General features: G+C 34.0%; 1 protein-coding gene across 1 annotated transcript in view; it reads right to left on the bottom strand.

The window, feature by feature from the left end:
- Positions 1–8,777: 8,777 nt before the first annotated feature.
- Positions 8,778–17,016, bottom strand: part of LOC143236941 (MOB kinase activator-like 3) — a 30,345-nt gene continuing 22,106 nt past the window's right edge. The window contains exon 7 of the mRNA XM_076475654.1: positions 8,778–15,574. Coding sequence (XP_076331769.1) covers positions 15,527–15,574 — 48 coding nt within the window. The 3' untranslated portion in view covers positions 8,778–15,526. The remainder of the gene's footprint in view (positions 15,575–17,016) is intronic.

Raw genomic sequence — 17,016 nt, 5'->3', positions numbered from 1 at the left:
CGAACCTGCGACCCTCAGATTACGAGGCAACGCCATAACCCACCTAGCCATACTGGGCCTGAACGAGATTAAACAAAAAAGCCAGTAACGAAAAGAATTATGACAGCTTACTTCAATAAGTCTCCGGATTTACAACGCTAAAATCAGGGGTTCGATTCCCCTCGGTGGGCTGAGCAGATAGCCCTTTGTGGCTTTGCTATAAGGAAAACACATACTTCAATAAAACGAACGTAAAAAGCGTGTTTACAAGAAAGGCACGTAATTACAAACTACTGATGTGATATAGATATTTACTAACTTAGCTAAGTGGACTTTGGAAATTAGTTCAAGTTTTACATATTTACGTCAAGTTTCTTTTCTTTTCCTTTTTAATAATTGTCACTTGTATAGGAACTACCATTTTCTCGAAATTCTTTAAACAATGTATTCGACCCATTTGGAAAATGGTATAAACTCTGGGAAAACAAATATTGTCCCTCTTCGGAACATCACGGTGTGTGTGTGTTTTTCTTACAGCAAAACCACATCGGGCTATCTACTGAGCCCACCAAGGGGAATCAAACACCAGATTTTAGCGTTGTAAATCCGTAGACTTACCGCTGTACTGGCGGGGTTCAAAACATCATGGTACTGTAGTATGTACGGTGAAAAGAAATAAAGTTTGTTTTTGTTTTGTTTTTTTGGAATTTCGCACAAAGCTACTCGAGGGCTATCTGTGCTAGCCGTCTCTAATTTAGTAGTGTAAGACTAGAGGGAAGGCACCTAGTCATCACCACCCACCGTCAACTCTTGGGATACTCTTTTACCAACGAATAGTGGGATTGACCGTCACATTATAACGCCCCCACGGCTGGGAGGGCGAGCATGTTTGGTGCGACGGGGAGTCGAACCTGCGACCCTCAGAATACGAGGTAACGCCTTAACCCACCTAGCCATACTGGGCCTGAACGAGATTAACCGATTGTTTGGTTTTTGGTTTTTGGAATTTCGCACAAAGCTACTCGAGGGCTATCTGTGCTAGCCGTCCCTACTTTAACAGTGTAAGACTAGAGGGAAGGCACCTAGTCATCACCACCCACCGCCAACTCTTTGGCTACTCTTTTACCGTCACATTATAACGCATTAACCACCTGCCCATGTTGGGCCTACACTAGTGTACAAAAAATAAAAAAAGAACATTTTAAAAAACGTATTTTAAATAATAAATAATGGTTTGTTTGAATAATATTGAATATATTTTATTTTATCACCATAACTTCAACAATATTGTGTTTTTTTAATACATCATTAGTTGGCAATCATAGCAGATCTAATTTATAAATTCTTGGTTACAGAATTCGTTGTTCATTCTTCTCTGTTCACTTGTCAGATATTTATTTTCATCTAGTTCGTTAGCAAAAACTACCCCAGTGGCACAGCGGTACATCTACGGACTTATACTTCAAGAAACCGAGTTTTGATACCCGTAGTGGGCAGATAACAGGTAGACTTTTGTGTAGCTTTGCGCTTAATAACAAAGAACAACATCGTTAGTAAGAATATATCGTGCTTGTTTTTGTACAGGTCACACTTGTTTCGTTTTGCGGACAATAATTTAATTATATTTCATAACTTGTATCCTTAAGCCTCTGTTACTACGGTGATATAATGTCTATTTGTTTTAATTTCCTGCCCTCGGCATACCACCAGGGGCGTAGATCCTGGGGGTTGGGGGATACATACACCTTCATTTTAGGTGGGGGTATGGTACGTACAATCATCCCCCCTACAATTTGGTCTGTTGAATTGTTTTATTGCATCACAGGCCTACAAATTGTGTGTTTGTTCTTGTGATTCTCGTGTTCTTACCAATCGAATTACATAATTAGGCCTAGATGTAGGCTTTTTCAGTAGTCGAAATGTACATCTTTAATATAGGCGTGCTTTTAAGCTTTTCGATCTAAGCAATAGTTCGTAAGTATCAGTCAGTAGGCCTAAGTATACATGCAAGGTTTGCAAGCACTATCACAGAATCTACCGTAATCTTACGTAGTGTAAGATTAAGTAAAATTTTCATCACAACAGATTGAACAGAGCATGAAATTCGAAAATATTACCACCAAGCGTAAACTCCTGTAATCTAGATCTGGCAGGCTATTTGTAGCTTGTAGTTGCATCAATCTTATGTGTATATTGTGCGGTTTTCCTACGCCATTTGTTCTTATGCTTGTCTAGCTGATTTTATTGTCGAACGTCTTACTCTCCTTAGCTGCCGAAGTCGCTGACCATAGAGTACATTTAGTGTACAGTTAACGACAGGTTCAGGCCGCTCGGATCCAGACGCGCTCTACATCACCCCTCCGCTCCCTTTAGTCTGAGCCTCGATTTTACAACAAGGCTCATTAGACCTGTGTTTGTGGCCCTCATTAATCCATGAAATTTCAGATTATCACCGCCCTCTATTAAAGTGCTGGTGCTTTATGGTAAAAGAACAATATATTCTATTATCATAGATAGTAAAAATATTGTATTTTTTGTATAATTAGAATACAAAAGGAGCGATTTCAACAGTCTGAAGCCTCTACTCGAATTGTATTGCTAGTTTTGTTTAGGTGTTTTTATTTAATAGACGTGCTTATAGACATTATATCACAACGTGTTTGCCTTTTGATGACCTTTAACAGGAATATAATATATTTGTGACTGTTTAAGTATTTTTCGAGAAACTTGCAATTACTTGTGTTGTAACTAGCACTCAATATTGTCCCAGCGATGCCCACTGTGAGGTTCGCGCGTTCGACTTAAATACATTGTACAGTTCAGTCCTACATCCATTCTGTTCTATCTTCGTTCGTTGTACGTTAGAGTTTTTCAATAAAGACTGTATTTTAGCCTGTTGAGTCATCTGGGAAACAGATTCCAATTGTGACAAGCAAGCGTCTGAAACTTTCCGATATTAGACAGTTCTGCAAGCCAGTTACTAGTACTACAAGTGACAATGCAGATGCAGATAATCCAACAACCTCAAGCAAAAGAATAGAAACTTACCATACAGAGGAAATACCATGTTCATCAGAGGACGAGTCTGAAAATGCTTGTGCAACTATTGCACATCATGAACCACCAGATAGTTGTGAAATAAGTTTGTGCGATAATGAAAAATCTGACACTCCACAGATACAGTGTGGAAAGCCATATCATCCAGACACACAACTAACACCACGACAGAAAGCAAAATCTCAAAATATCAACTTTCAGGGCAAGTAGTTTGATGAGTTCCCATGGCTGCACTTCGACAATCAGACTCAAAAAGTCATATGCTTTCATTGTGCCAAGGCGGAAAATAGAGGTCTTTTTACAGGGAAATTGGAGAGGCCAGTGGAGTATACCTACATATCCACTGGTTTTTGCAACTGAAAAAAGGCAAAACAGAAATTCAACGAACACCAATCCTCCTCTCAGCACAGATTCGCTATATCTCCAGAATGCTCACTTGATGTAACTCCAGTGACTGCCCAGCTACATGATGGAAAAAGGAAGCAGCAGGAAGAATGCAAAAGAATTCTTGCCAAAATGCTCAGAAGTTTACATTTCTTACTGCGTCAAGGTTTAGCATTACGTGAACATACTGATACGGAGGGGAACTTCCTGCAGTTAATGAAGCTCCTGGAAGAGGAAGATCCTGAGTTGACGGCCTACTTGTCAAAGAAATCCACATTCACATCACCCCAGGCTCAGAATGAAATAATGGAGATGTTCAGCCATCAAATACTGAGGAACATAGCACACGAAGTGCAGCAAAGTAAAATCTTTGCACTAATGGTTGACGGCACTCAAGATGTTACAGGTGCCGAACAGTAAGCAATATGTGTACGATACGTAGATGAGAACCTTGAGGTCCATGAGACATTTCTTTGTTTGTACAATGTTTCCAATACAATTGGTGAAACAATATCCTCGACTATAGTTGATGTACTGACTAGACTCAATTTACCACTGTCAGGATTGAGAGCACAAACTTATGATGGAGCCGCTAACATGAGTGGTGTGTACAGTGGATGCCAGGCAAAAATAAAAGAGAAGCAACCGTCAGCTTTGTTTTTTCACTGCGGAGCACACAAGGCTAATTTAATAATGCAACATTCAGTTGAAGCTTCTGAATGTGTTCGAGATTCCATCCAGTTAGTTAGTTATCACTATGAGATTCTATCAAGGAACATAGGGCCGCAATCGCTTGCGGATTCTTCAACAGGTATTTAAGTGAGTAGGTTGTTAGCCCGCTGCACCGAGCCGTCCCTAATTTAGTAGTGTAAGACTAGAGGGAAGGCAGCTAGTCATCACCACCCACCGCCAACTCTTGGGCTACTTTTGTACCAACGAATTGACGGATTGACCGTCACATTATAACGTTCTCACGGCTGAAAGAGCGACCACGTTTTCTGGGAGGGCAAGCATGTTTAGCGCGACGCGGGCGCGAACCCGCGACCCTCGGATTGCGAGTCGCACGCCTTACGCGCTTGGCCATGCCAGGCCCATTCTGTCCAGTGGGTACATGAAATTGGTGTCTTGCTTCAGAGGTCAGGCAAATACAAGACAATCTTTGAAAATATTGTATCGTCAGACAGCCACAATGGTCCAGTTAAATACATCCGCCCACTGTGTCCAACACGCTGGTTGTGCCGCCTATCTGCAATTACATGTGCTAATGATCACTACAGTGACATTGTTGATTCTTTGTCCGAATTAGCAAATGAAAAATCAAATGTAGTAGTGAAAGCACGAGGTCTGCTGGACAGATTTGACGAAGGAAAGACAGTTTTAGGATTGTTGATGGCTCAGCATCCATTAGCTGCATTAGAGGAACTAAACCGTGCATTCCAAGCACAATCAGCGACAGTATCTGGCATGATTGAAGCATCTGCAATGACAGTTGAGCAATTGCGGGTAGTGCGAACAGAGGAAAACTGCAACAAGATATTTAATGAAGCTGAGAAAAAGGTAACTTCCCTAGATCTGGTGCCTATTGAACTACCACGAATTCGCAGACCCCCCAGAAGAATTACAGGTGATGGCTCAGCACACCATTCTGCAACAGCTAGAGATTACTACAGAAGCCAATATTTTAAATTTGTGAACATAGTCATAGAACATCTGATCACTAGATTCAATGCAGACAACAATGACTTGAGGCAATATCTGGCACTTGAGAACATGATCACATCTGGCAAGATTGACAACTGTTATAAACTTCTATCCAGAAATCTCTGCACAACGGCTCGAGTTTCAGTTGCCCATGTTCAAAGGAACAACAAAAGCAGTATCTCTGAAAGGTGCGAAGGATGCTTTCTGTAAAATGCATGAAACAAACCAGCAGATGTTTAGTGAAGTGTTTCTTTTCATGAAAATTTTGCTTGTATGTCCAGTATCCAGCTGCAAATGTGAACGCAGCTTTTCTGCATTAAGACGGTTGAAGACGTGGTTAAGGTCAACTATGTCTCAGTGCCGCCTCAACCATGTGGCAGTTTGTCACACTCACAAAGATGAGGTCGATAAGACAACTATAAAAGAGCTTATGAAAGAATTCATAAACCGATCGGATATCTACGTTTGGGAACATGTAGACTAGAGGACTAAATAAATCTTACTTCAATAAAAAAGTATGAATAATTATGTGCTACATTGTATTGATGTGTAATTTTCAAGAGTTCGCAAAGACATTTTAATTATTTTTATCAAACAACATGAACAGTTTTTCAGTAGATATAAACTTATCAAGGGTAATTACTAATTTTATTAATATTTGAAAACATAATTCATGCAATGAAAGTTATTAGTAACCTTGTCAAGTATAATGGCCATCTTTTATACTGTGCAGTGCGCAGGAATAAATTCATGTGGCAGCTAATTTGTGACACATTTGTCTTTATTCTATTAACATTTTGAAAACTGTTCACAACACCTCACTTATACAAACCTACATGGAAACCTTGAAGTATCGTGGCAACAAAATTGTAACTGCATGTTTACAGCTTTCAGGTCCACGTAATCAGAGATTACCAATTTGCAAATTGAACACTCCACATAAGTGGTGGCCCAAATCATCCCCCCTATCGGGTGTAAAAAATCTACGCCCCTGCATGATATCATATCAAATATTTTAATGGTAAAATGTAATTATCTTTGTTACGTATTATAACTTATCTGTGAAGACTTTTCGATTTATTACGTATTACAGTTTGAAATTGCCTGAAATTTTAATTTTAATTTAGAAGTTAACTGAATGTCGATATCTATTAAAACAAGACTGATAAACACAATTTTCTTTCTTACCACAAATATATTTTAATTTACAAACAACAACACAATGTATAATAACGGTTATTACAAATAATGATTTATACACAAAAAGTTTTACAAACAGTAATGAGTCTTCTATCTGGTCTGGAACGAAATATTTCATCAACGTGTTCTGTTCACGATGAGTGTTCATACACAAATATACATCACTTAACGCAAGCGAGCTATCGCTTTACACGTTTTTCCCGCTGAAGTTGTGCGATGATGTTTTCGTACAAATATCGACGTTTGAAGTTAATTTACTGAAGTTAAACGGTTTGTAATATTCGAAATATGTAAACATTCATGATTAAATATCTGTAGTTTTCCAATTAATAATCGTTTTTTTATCACATTTATAGTTTCCGAGGTTTATAGTATACTAACTGTAGCAAACTAACAAAATTAAACTATGTTTTTATTACAGTAAAGCCACATCAGCCTATCTGTTGTGTCTACCAAGAGGAATCGAACCCCTTACCTTAGAGTTGTAAACCCCTAGGTTAATGGGGTACTAAACTGTCTCTTGGCACGTCGATTTACAAACTTTTAGGTTATGTTAACGAAAGTTCAGTTGGTAACAATATTTGAAGGTACGCTAGTGCTTTTGTAAAACATATTATTGATTCTTACACTCGAGGATATTCTACAAATTAATTGAATAGGCGGGACTTTAGCAATACACATTTAACAATGTAAGGTATATGCATTTTCAAATATATATCAAACTGTTTATTTGTTTGGAATTGACCATAACATTATAACGCCCCGCGGCTGAAAGGGCGAGCATGTTTGGTGTGACGGGGATTCGAATCCGTAACCGTTGGATTGCGAGTAGAGTGTCTTAACCACCTGGCCATATCAAACTGAAACAAAGATGGATACTAAAATAAATGTGTGATAATAAATTCGTTACATCTTTTCTGTTAATAATAATTGCACAGATCAAATATCAGTGTTTTATGTTTCTACCTACGGAATACCACAGTCATAGCAAAGACTTTAACTGGTAAAAGGTTGTTCCGCTAATAATAACAAGTCTCGTATTGCGATAAAACGTTTAATTTTCTTGAAAGTTGCTGAGTTTGTTTTTGTACCTATTTATTATACTGAGGATAACAAAGAAAATTTGTGGAACAACTCTTAAATGAAAGATATATGGGTCAGAACTTAAAAAAAAAGCTGGAATTGTGAAATGCACAGGTTAAAAATGAAGCAAGCCATGGCCAAGTCCGTGGATACCAAGTAAAAATTTCCAGGACCAAGGTTTCAAGAAATCCCAAAATCCTCGTAATTCGAGTGCATAATATTGAACAAAAATCCATTTTTTATTAGGTTATAATTTCATCATACATTATTTGACATTGTCAGTCACCACAGTGGCTCAGAAACAAGTTTGAAAGATTGTAATATTTATTTAGGACTAATCTAACGCTAACAACCGGGCTACGATATCCGTGTGGGCACAGGTTGGATAGCCCATTATTTAGCTTTATGCTTACTAGGAAGCAAACAAGCTGGCCGATTCCCCTTATCTACAATTGGGCTTACGGCCAAAAATATCACTGACAGCGAGGGTGTAGCTAACTAAACAATGCATCATAATATCAAAGGTAAAAAAAAAAAGTATATTTAATTACGCATATTAATTGTTAGGATGATTTTTATCTCATAGCTTACTCTGAACAAAAGTTAATACTAATAACGAAATAAATTTACAATATTTTGAAGAGAGTTCTTAGAAAAGCAAAAGGCCAATCTGTTGCAATTCCCTAACAGTAAATACTTTGATGTACATCAAGGCCTATTTCCTACTACCATTTACAAAACGATAAACAAGAATTTGAGTTTTTGAAGTATCACAAGCCCAGTGTTTTCAGTTAAAATTAGGGACTTTCTCTTGATCTGTGAAGATCTTCGATAGCATTTGTGGAAAAATTTCTAAAGTGGGTGCTCTTGTATATACTCTCACAATTTTCCTCTAAAATTGAAACTGTAGCATCACACAACGGTGCATGATGATATTCATCACACGAAGCATGACTTCAAGAAAATACAGGACCTAGAACATTTTTTTTTTATGATGTGTTATTGGCCCTCTCTTAAGTCCTTCAAATTTATCATACAAAAACTTCGAAGAATAGTTTACAATTAAAGCGCCAATTTTGGGTTATTTTTTATGCAATGTGGATCAAAATATTATAGAAATCAGGAGGAAAAAGTGAAATTAATGAAAAAAAAGTTACATTTTTACAATGTTTAACCCTAATCTAATTTTTGGTTTTATCTTCATCTAATATAGTGAATTCAATTTCAAGAAATAACCGACTGAAATTTTTGGGGGAGGCTTTTGCCCTTCTTTTCCAATTCCCCTGAACTTTTGAACAACCACGTAAAGTATTTAAAGCAACTTTGGTAATGTGACAATTACTATTCATTTTAAAATAAACACCTTAGAGACCTATTTTTTATAAATTTTTATTCAGTGAAATGTAACAAACGATTATTATACATACATGTACAACAATAAACCATTCCTTTTGTCCAAATAGTTAAAACATTTTACACAAGGTTATATAATCTAAATTCTAATCTTTTTGTGAAAGAAAGTAAATAGGTGTAATGGTGAACACATGGAAGGTAAACTAGGCTTTGATATGATGTTTCTTTTAAAGGTTGGTATTGTTATTAACACTGCTTTTAACTAATTTAAATTTATCAAAATAGAACACATATACTTATCAATGATCCCTGTAATTTTTTTTATTCCATGTACAGATAATTAGACCTCTTGCTATTTTACAAGTTGATTATTTGAGCTTTAGGCCTATCAACTGCTAGTCATTAAAGCCGATTTCTCACCGTTACTAAGGGTGTGCGCGACACTTGATTGGTTGTTGTGCAGCCGTTTGGCTTAGAAGAAACATTGAAAGACACACACACACATATATATAAACTGTATAATATATTTAGCTAAATAATGCTGCATAACTGAAATAATGATATCCGAATATCCTTAAAAATACATAAACATGCCTGTATATTACGATACACCAAATTAGTCATAAAACTGTGACGTACATGGCACAAACCCAACAATATCCAATGTTTATAACATGATTTAACAAAACTTGATAAAACACTTCACATCATTGTAAATGCATGTTTCTAATCAAGAACTTATTTCGGTAAAGCAGTGGTACTTGGGATCCACTTGCAGATGTCACTTGGTTGATCCACCCAAGAGACTAACTGGCATTACCGAAGTGACATCTACTTATAGAAAAGCCATGACACAGCTTTAACACCACACTGCTTTTAATGTTTGATGTGAAGTGTTCACATCACATAAAATGTACCTTTACATACAAGTGGGTCTTGGATATTTCCCAAAGTTTTATTCATTTAATCAAAATATATTCCTTTATTTGAAAATAACGTTTAAGAACATATAGAAAATTAACTTAGTATGTACATAAAATTTGTCTAGTGATAACCAATAAATAACTTTCTGGTGTACACACGCACTTTTGTATATATATAGCACTTATGGAATGTTTAGTTTCTTCTAATTCTTTAGGTCATAGTTAAGCCTATTGGAGGTAAAAAAAAAAGAAAAAAGAAGCATGTAATAAGTTTGTTTACACGATGGTTATCTGCGCTAGCCGTCCCTAATTTAGCAGTGTAAAACTAGATGGTAGTCATCACCACCCACCGCCAACTCTTGGGATACTCTTTTACCAACGAATAGTGGGATTGACCGTAATATTATAACGTCCCCACGGCTGAGAGGGCGAGCATATTTGGTGTGAAGATTCGAACCCGCGACTCTTAGATTACGAGTCGAATGCCTTAACCACCTGGCCATGCCAGGCCTCATGTAATAAGAGAAACTATCTTTGTAACAACGAGTCAATATTTTCCACATCAAACAACTGAGCACTAAAAACAAAATATAAAAAAAATATATATACGGGCCTCTCCGATTTTATTCACCAAATAAAAACTCTTTATAAATTTAAAACTTTAAGCGACCTACTACAATGAAAGTACCTAGAGTACCTAGGAGACAATGGAAAAACAATTAAGTTTTTTCTAAGAACAGCAGTTATCTAATTACCTTTTTGTTTACACTAATTTCGTATTTATAAAATTTATTCAAATTTTTGGAAGCCACATATTTTAGAACAATAATATTGATATGTTATGTATACTGATAAATTACCTAAAATAAATAAACTTTTTTGTTTCACAAATAATACTAAACACTCGATAGTTTAAAAGTATCTTCTCACAGCATTTCTTTTAAACCTACTACATATTACTCTATCTGTTCCACAAACATGACAAGTTAGAATTTTCTTTATATCAATTGCAAAAATACATGAAATATAGGAGAACAATCTCATCTGCCCAGAAACGTAAAAGTACAGAACTGAATATACTACGCTAACTCCAGTGTAAGTGTAAAAACTAATAAAAACAAGTTAGTGGTTTTATTCAGCACACAAACACCATGGTTGAAATACCCCAAATGGTCTTTTCTAATATAAAATGGCCACTTAGGAATCATGGACATAAAAAGTCCTACAACAGTTATTTATTAGGCTTAACTTGGATCAATCCGTTTCACCATTTGTTAAGCTAGTATGATTGTATCAAATGTGAAGTACCATTAGCAGCTAAAGAAAAATGTAAAGTATTATTGGAAAGCAAAAAAAACCCAAAAAAAACGTAGTAACTTTATTACAACAATATGATCATTATAATTTATTTTTAAAGACATAATAAAAAGAATTAATTCATGCTTATATACTTGTTTTTAACATGCTGCATGTGCTTAAGTATTACTCACTAGCAGAATATATATAAACATAACCACAATACTATATTCCAACAGTATCTTTTTATATTTTTAAAACAATAACTTAGTAACTTTCAAAATTGTCTTCTGCAGCTCTTGTACACTAACCTATTTTGCCAATTCAATAGGAAGCTATCCAAATATCATGCCTGAATACTGTTGAGGTGTTAAAAACTACTAACAATGAACTGAAATTTAGTCTTTGATTGTCTATCCAAGTTTCACACTATGTTGAAATTAAGTAGACAGAATGTATACAAAAATTAGAGACAAAGTACAGGAGTGATATTCATCTCATGAATAGTTGAGGAGGCACAACTTGTATTATATTACATGAAGAGGAAATATTGCACAAGTATTAGGGTTAAATTGCTTTACAAAAAAAACAAAAACAAAATTACCAACAAAAGTTATTAATTACTACTTCTTTTGACGTAAATGTACAACTTTTCCATAAGATACAAGAACAGTATTCAAAATCCCAATCAAATAATACTGGTGTAAAATTTATGATTTTGACAAGACTATCAGCAGCATGATGAACATTGATTATTTTTAATCAATAAAAACATAATTAATCAATACAGCAGTGACTGCTGAAGAATTCTAAAACTTTGAGAGAAGAAAAAATTGTACAAAAAAAACTATAATGCGTTACCAGGTTGCTCACCACCTACTGAAAATTAGGTGAAAACAACGCAAGATACTCCTTCATCAAGGAAACTAAATTGCCAAAACTACTTGTATTCAAAAAGAAACTTTTTTTTTTATTGTCTGAAATCATGGAATATGGCAACTTGCAGAGTTTAAGACCTGAAAATTAATTGTGTATCAATACACACTGTAAAAAACATTATAGGTAATTAAAACCAATTACACATTTTTAAGTTCATGGTCATCTTCAATACAAAGAAATAATCCTAATTAAAGCATGTACATTTTTAAGAAAAAAATTTAAATTGCTGTAGTGTCGTAATAAAGTTTCACACCACTAACTCTATCCTAATATAAACTATCCAAAACAATAATAATTTCCTGAGTTGACCAAACAACAGCTATTTCTCACTCTTCTGATGCTGCACTAGATACTTGATGTAACAAAAATATATTGTCTTTATAGTAATTCAGCAATACAAGAACAGTTCAAAAATGTTCAATTTTAACTCATTAACAATTAAAGCAGCATTTGAACTTGATTGTGATCCTACAATCTAACAAGAGTAAATAAGGCAACTACCTGCCAAATATTGACGGTCAAGTAAAATACTGAAATCTGTTTGTTTCTTTGTTAAATTTTGTACAAATCTATGTAACAGCTATCCATCCTTGGAATTTCTAATTTTGAATTAATAGACTAGATAGAAAACATCTAGCCAAAAGCCTTATCAGAATGCAGAGTAGGAACACAATTTTTGTTTGTTTTTTAGGTAATGGGATATGGACCACAGAACCTTATATCAACGTGCTAACCACCAAGTTGTGTTCAACCCTTTAAAGTAAGAACAGACTGTGACACATCTGTCATTGTAAGCAATGTCTTTTGGGTAAGCATGTTTCATATCCTCATTCAACTAACTCTTCCACCAAAAGTAAGGACGAAGCCCTGTGGAAACACGCTATTTTAAATATCCCATGACTGTGATTTTCATGACCATTTAGAAGTGTGGTATTTACTTGGTAAAAACGAGTAAGAGGAGAAAAGTTCTTCCATTTTAAGCAACCAAATTTCCTTACATACGTGGGTTGGTTACTTAACACAGGCAAGTTTAGAATTCCACATTAGAGCCTATGTATGTCACAGTTTGTTGTTTTGTTACTTAATTTCTTGGCTAAAAGTATCAACTTTTATTCTGAAGATGAGCAGTTCATAGAATTAAAACATGCAACATGTCAGACAGAACACATACAGAAACAGGTACAAAACATTCTAATTGAAGGAAATTTAGGCCAGGACTTTAAAACAAAAAAAAAGTAACTAATGTACACGTAAGTAAAATTTGTGTTAGGTCTTACGAAGTTGTGTTTACATTAATCATGGATTTCAAGAATTATCAAGTTGTATCATGAAGATAACAGCCTAAACAATAAATCTGGAAATATAACATATGACAGTGTATGACCTTGTTCAGAAACAAATTAAATAAAAATAAATATTTTAAAATAATTATACAAGCATTGATCATTTTTATCCTTTTAAAGCCACATATTTCATGATCCATAATTATCTATGAAAGCATTTAGGTTTTAATAATTCTGCTCCATGATAATATTTGACTTCTTAATCCTAAAAAAATGTAAATTCTGACACAGCAGTATGCTGCCATCAGGTTACAAAGGTATTAAACACCAAATACTTATATTGTTCTGAAGCTTAATTTACAGTAACTGTCACCAATCACTGCAGTATCAAGTAACTGTTGAACAGAAATGGAATTTTATTAGACAGAATTAGAAAGTTAGTTTTGTTTATCTAGTTGAGAAAAAGTGAACATGATGTTTTTGTTATTTTTAATAAGAAAATTAGTTTGAGAAAAATACCAACTCGTTGAAGAAAACTAAAACAACAACTAAACTGGAATATGTTGAAAAACAAACACTTGCATCGCATTCTATTTCAATATTAACAAACACTTGCATCGCATTCTATTTCAATATTAACAAACACTTGCATCGCATTCTATTTCAATATTAACAAACACTTGCATCGCATTCTATTTCAATATTAACAAACACTTGCATCGCATTCTATTTCAATATTAACAAACACTTGCATCGCATTCTATTTCAATATTAACAAACACTTGCATCACATTCTATTTCAATATTAACAAACACTTGCATCGCATTCTATTTCAATATTAACAAACACTTGCATCGCATTCTATTTCAATATTAACAAACACTTGCATTGCATTCTATTTCAATATTAACAAACACTTGCATTGCATTCTATTTCAATATTAACAAACACTTGCATCGCATTCTATTTCAATATTAACAAACACTTGCATCACATTCTATTTCAATATTAACAAACACTTGCATCACATTCTATTTCAATATTAACAAACACTTGTATCACATTCTATTTCAACTATTTCTGATGTTATTATTCATTGTTTTGGATACCTTCTTTGCTAATCACACTAAGAGTTCAGAGCTACTGTTTTTAAATATAAAACTACTAAATATGCTTTGTGAATTAGGCCTACCAAAACAGGACAAGTGATTACACCAATGACTTTTGACATCCCAGGAAAAAAAAAAAAAAGTGGAAACTCTACCAAATAACCTTAATAGCTAATCTTAAACGTATCATTTAAACTAACTAAATTTTCCTTAATGGCAGTATAAGCAAAATCTACAGCTTTAAATAACCAATACATAGCTAACTCTATTCTACAACATTATGTACAAATAACAAATCTATCTGTACGTAAATACTCTTACTTTCAAGTAAAACTCTAAATAAACCATACAATTATTTTTGTTGGTTTCTAAACCAAATAGTGACTTGTAGGTATCATATCCATTCATAAATTACCAACTATATTTCACAAAAATGTATTTTGTGAAAGGTAGACCTATTTAAGTAAGAAATCCACAAGACACATTCCTCTTCCTATATTCATGTACAAAACAACTAAAGCTTTACTCTGCAACTGAAACCACAAGACCCTAACCTTCTTGGAAATCAACAGCTAAAAAATAAGTTTGATTTATTTATTGATGACTTTATTATCAGATATTATTGACTATATTTGTTGTCAACTGTCCACAGATGGCATGATTTTTAAATCTGAAGATCAACCACTTGGTTACAAATAATTTTACATTTCCATTCTACTAAAGTTAATACTGTAATTAGAAGGTATAAAAATATATATCAATCTATTTTTCATAAAACCATCATCAAAAGATAAAAAAAATATCTTCTTGCGATGAACACAAATCCATGCGCCATGGAAAAATGGTTACCAACCTGTTTCATTCTGACAATAAGTTATAACCACTAGCTAATTCGGCTCCTAAAGGGTGCTTTATATCTATAGACATTATTATGTCTGAGGTGAGTTATAAGAACACGACTAGAAAAGAAATATTAATTTCTCAAACTGCATTTTAACATAATTTATCAACATTTAAGATTAGATATTCCGAAATATCATTTCTCTGACCATAACCAAGTTCATGACTAACTCTTAAAATACAATTTTGTTAATAACTTAGGGGCTATTCAAGTTAAACATATACCATCATGCAACCTGGGGGTAAAGTTTACATAGAGTGTTCCAATTTGAGAATGATCGTTGACCCCAGGACTATCTTCATCTCTTCCACATCCACTCATCTATTTTGAATATAATCTTTACAAATTCTTTTCGTCATTTCTGCCTATAAAAATGATAAAGAACTCCACTTAATCAACCAAAAAAAACAAACACAGATCTAAAGATACAAAAAATATATCTCTACAAAACAAATAAATAGTAGCTTTCATTATAAAACCAATTTTAATTTCTAAATTAGGATCTGTTTATTTCTCATGGACATTTTTAGTAATTTATAAAATATAGAGCAGTATATTCAAGTAATTCACAAAATTACACAGATAAAGAAAAAGGGTTATGCATATAAGAAATGAACCTGGTTTAGATATGACATTTTTACCAGAGATGGGCAATTAAATCAATTATCCACAAGCTTTAATTGCATGGATTAGTTCATACGAAATAATCAATTTATATCATGTAAATAACCATATAAATGCCATTACCGTTTCTGATAATCAATTACCCGTAAGCTTTGACTGCATTGATTAGAATCATGTAGAATAATTAACGTCATGTAAGTAATGCTTCTGATTATTCCATTTGTTGAATTAATCACAATATTGCCATCATGATTTTTCATTATCATTTTCAATTTAACTCAGTGTTGTTTGACTTGGTAATTAGTGTCACGGTTCATGAAAAAAACAACTAATAAAGATCAGTGATTCTGGCTGTTACAATTGTCAATTATTCCAACTATCCAAGTCTTGTGAGAATAATCAATTTGTTGAATGTATCTACTAATGAGCATGCTGATTATCAAATTTCTCTAAGTGCCCAGCTGTAATGGCTATTGTACTTTTGAAACATCTGCATGAAATAAACTAGCAGAGAAAACAAAATGTGAAAAGTTTGAAAGCAAGCTTTCCAAAGTCCTCAATACAAAGAAGCATTGTTACAGAAACTGACTGGTTACAGCAAGTGATTTGTTTCTGCTACTTTGTAATTTTCTATGTAGGCATACTGAACATATTAGTTAAGAATTTAACTATTTTATCTTTGACAAGTTACCATCCCCTGGCCACAGTCAAAGTTTGGAAAACAAATGGGCCAAAATCTGTGATGATTAGAAACCTACTTGAAGTAAAAATGTATTCTCAAAATGGTTGGTATGAATATTAGTATTTTAATTTAAGTAAAGTACAGAACAACATTTCAACCTTCCTACAACATCTTCAGGTTAACCTGAACCTGAAGATGACCTACAAAACATTATTCTGTATTTTATTTTAATTAAAGTGCTAATACCCATACCAGCCATTTTGAGAATACAAATGGGCCAAAAAGGAAATAAAAATCATGAGAAAGTTAAACTGCAGTTATAATTAGTTTTGAAACTTAAACACACTACTGTAGGATATAAAAGCCAGCAATTTCTTATCGGAAGTCAAATAAAATTAAAACTTAATTATGCTTATTTCAGACTAAGTTCATTACCAAACAAATAAGAATTGTGTGCTCCAGAACCTCAGTACAGTACTGTGGAATACTTCTCTGTCAAAA

The sequence above is a fragment of the Tachypleus tridentatus genome, chromosome 13, assembly GCF_004210375.1.
Source record: "Tachypleus tridentatus isolate NWPU-2018 chromosome 13, ASM421037v1, whole genome shotgun sequence".
Taxonomy (NCBI): domain Eukaryota; kingdom Metazoa; phylum Arthropoda; class Merostomata; order Xiphosura; family Limulidae; genus Tachypleus; species Tachypleus tridentatus.
This window is presented reverse-complemented; position numbering and strand designations above follow the sequence as displayed.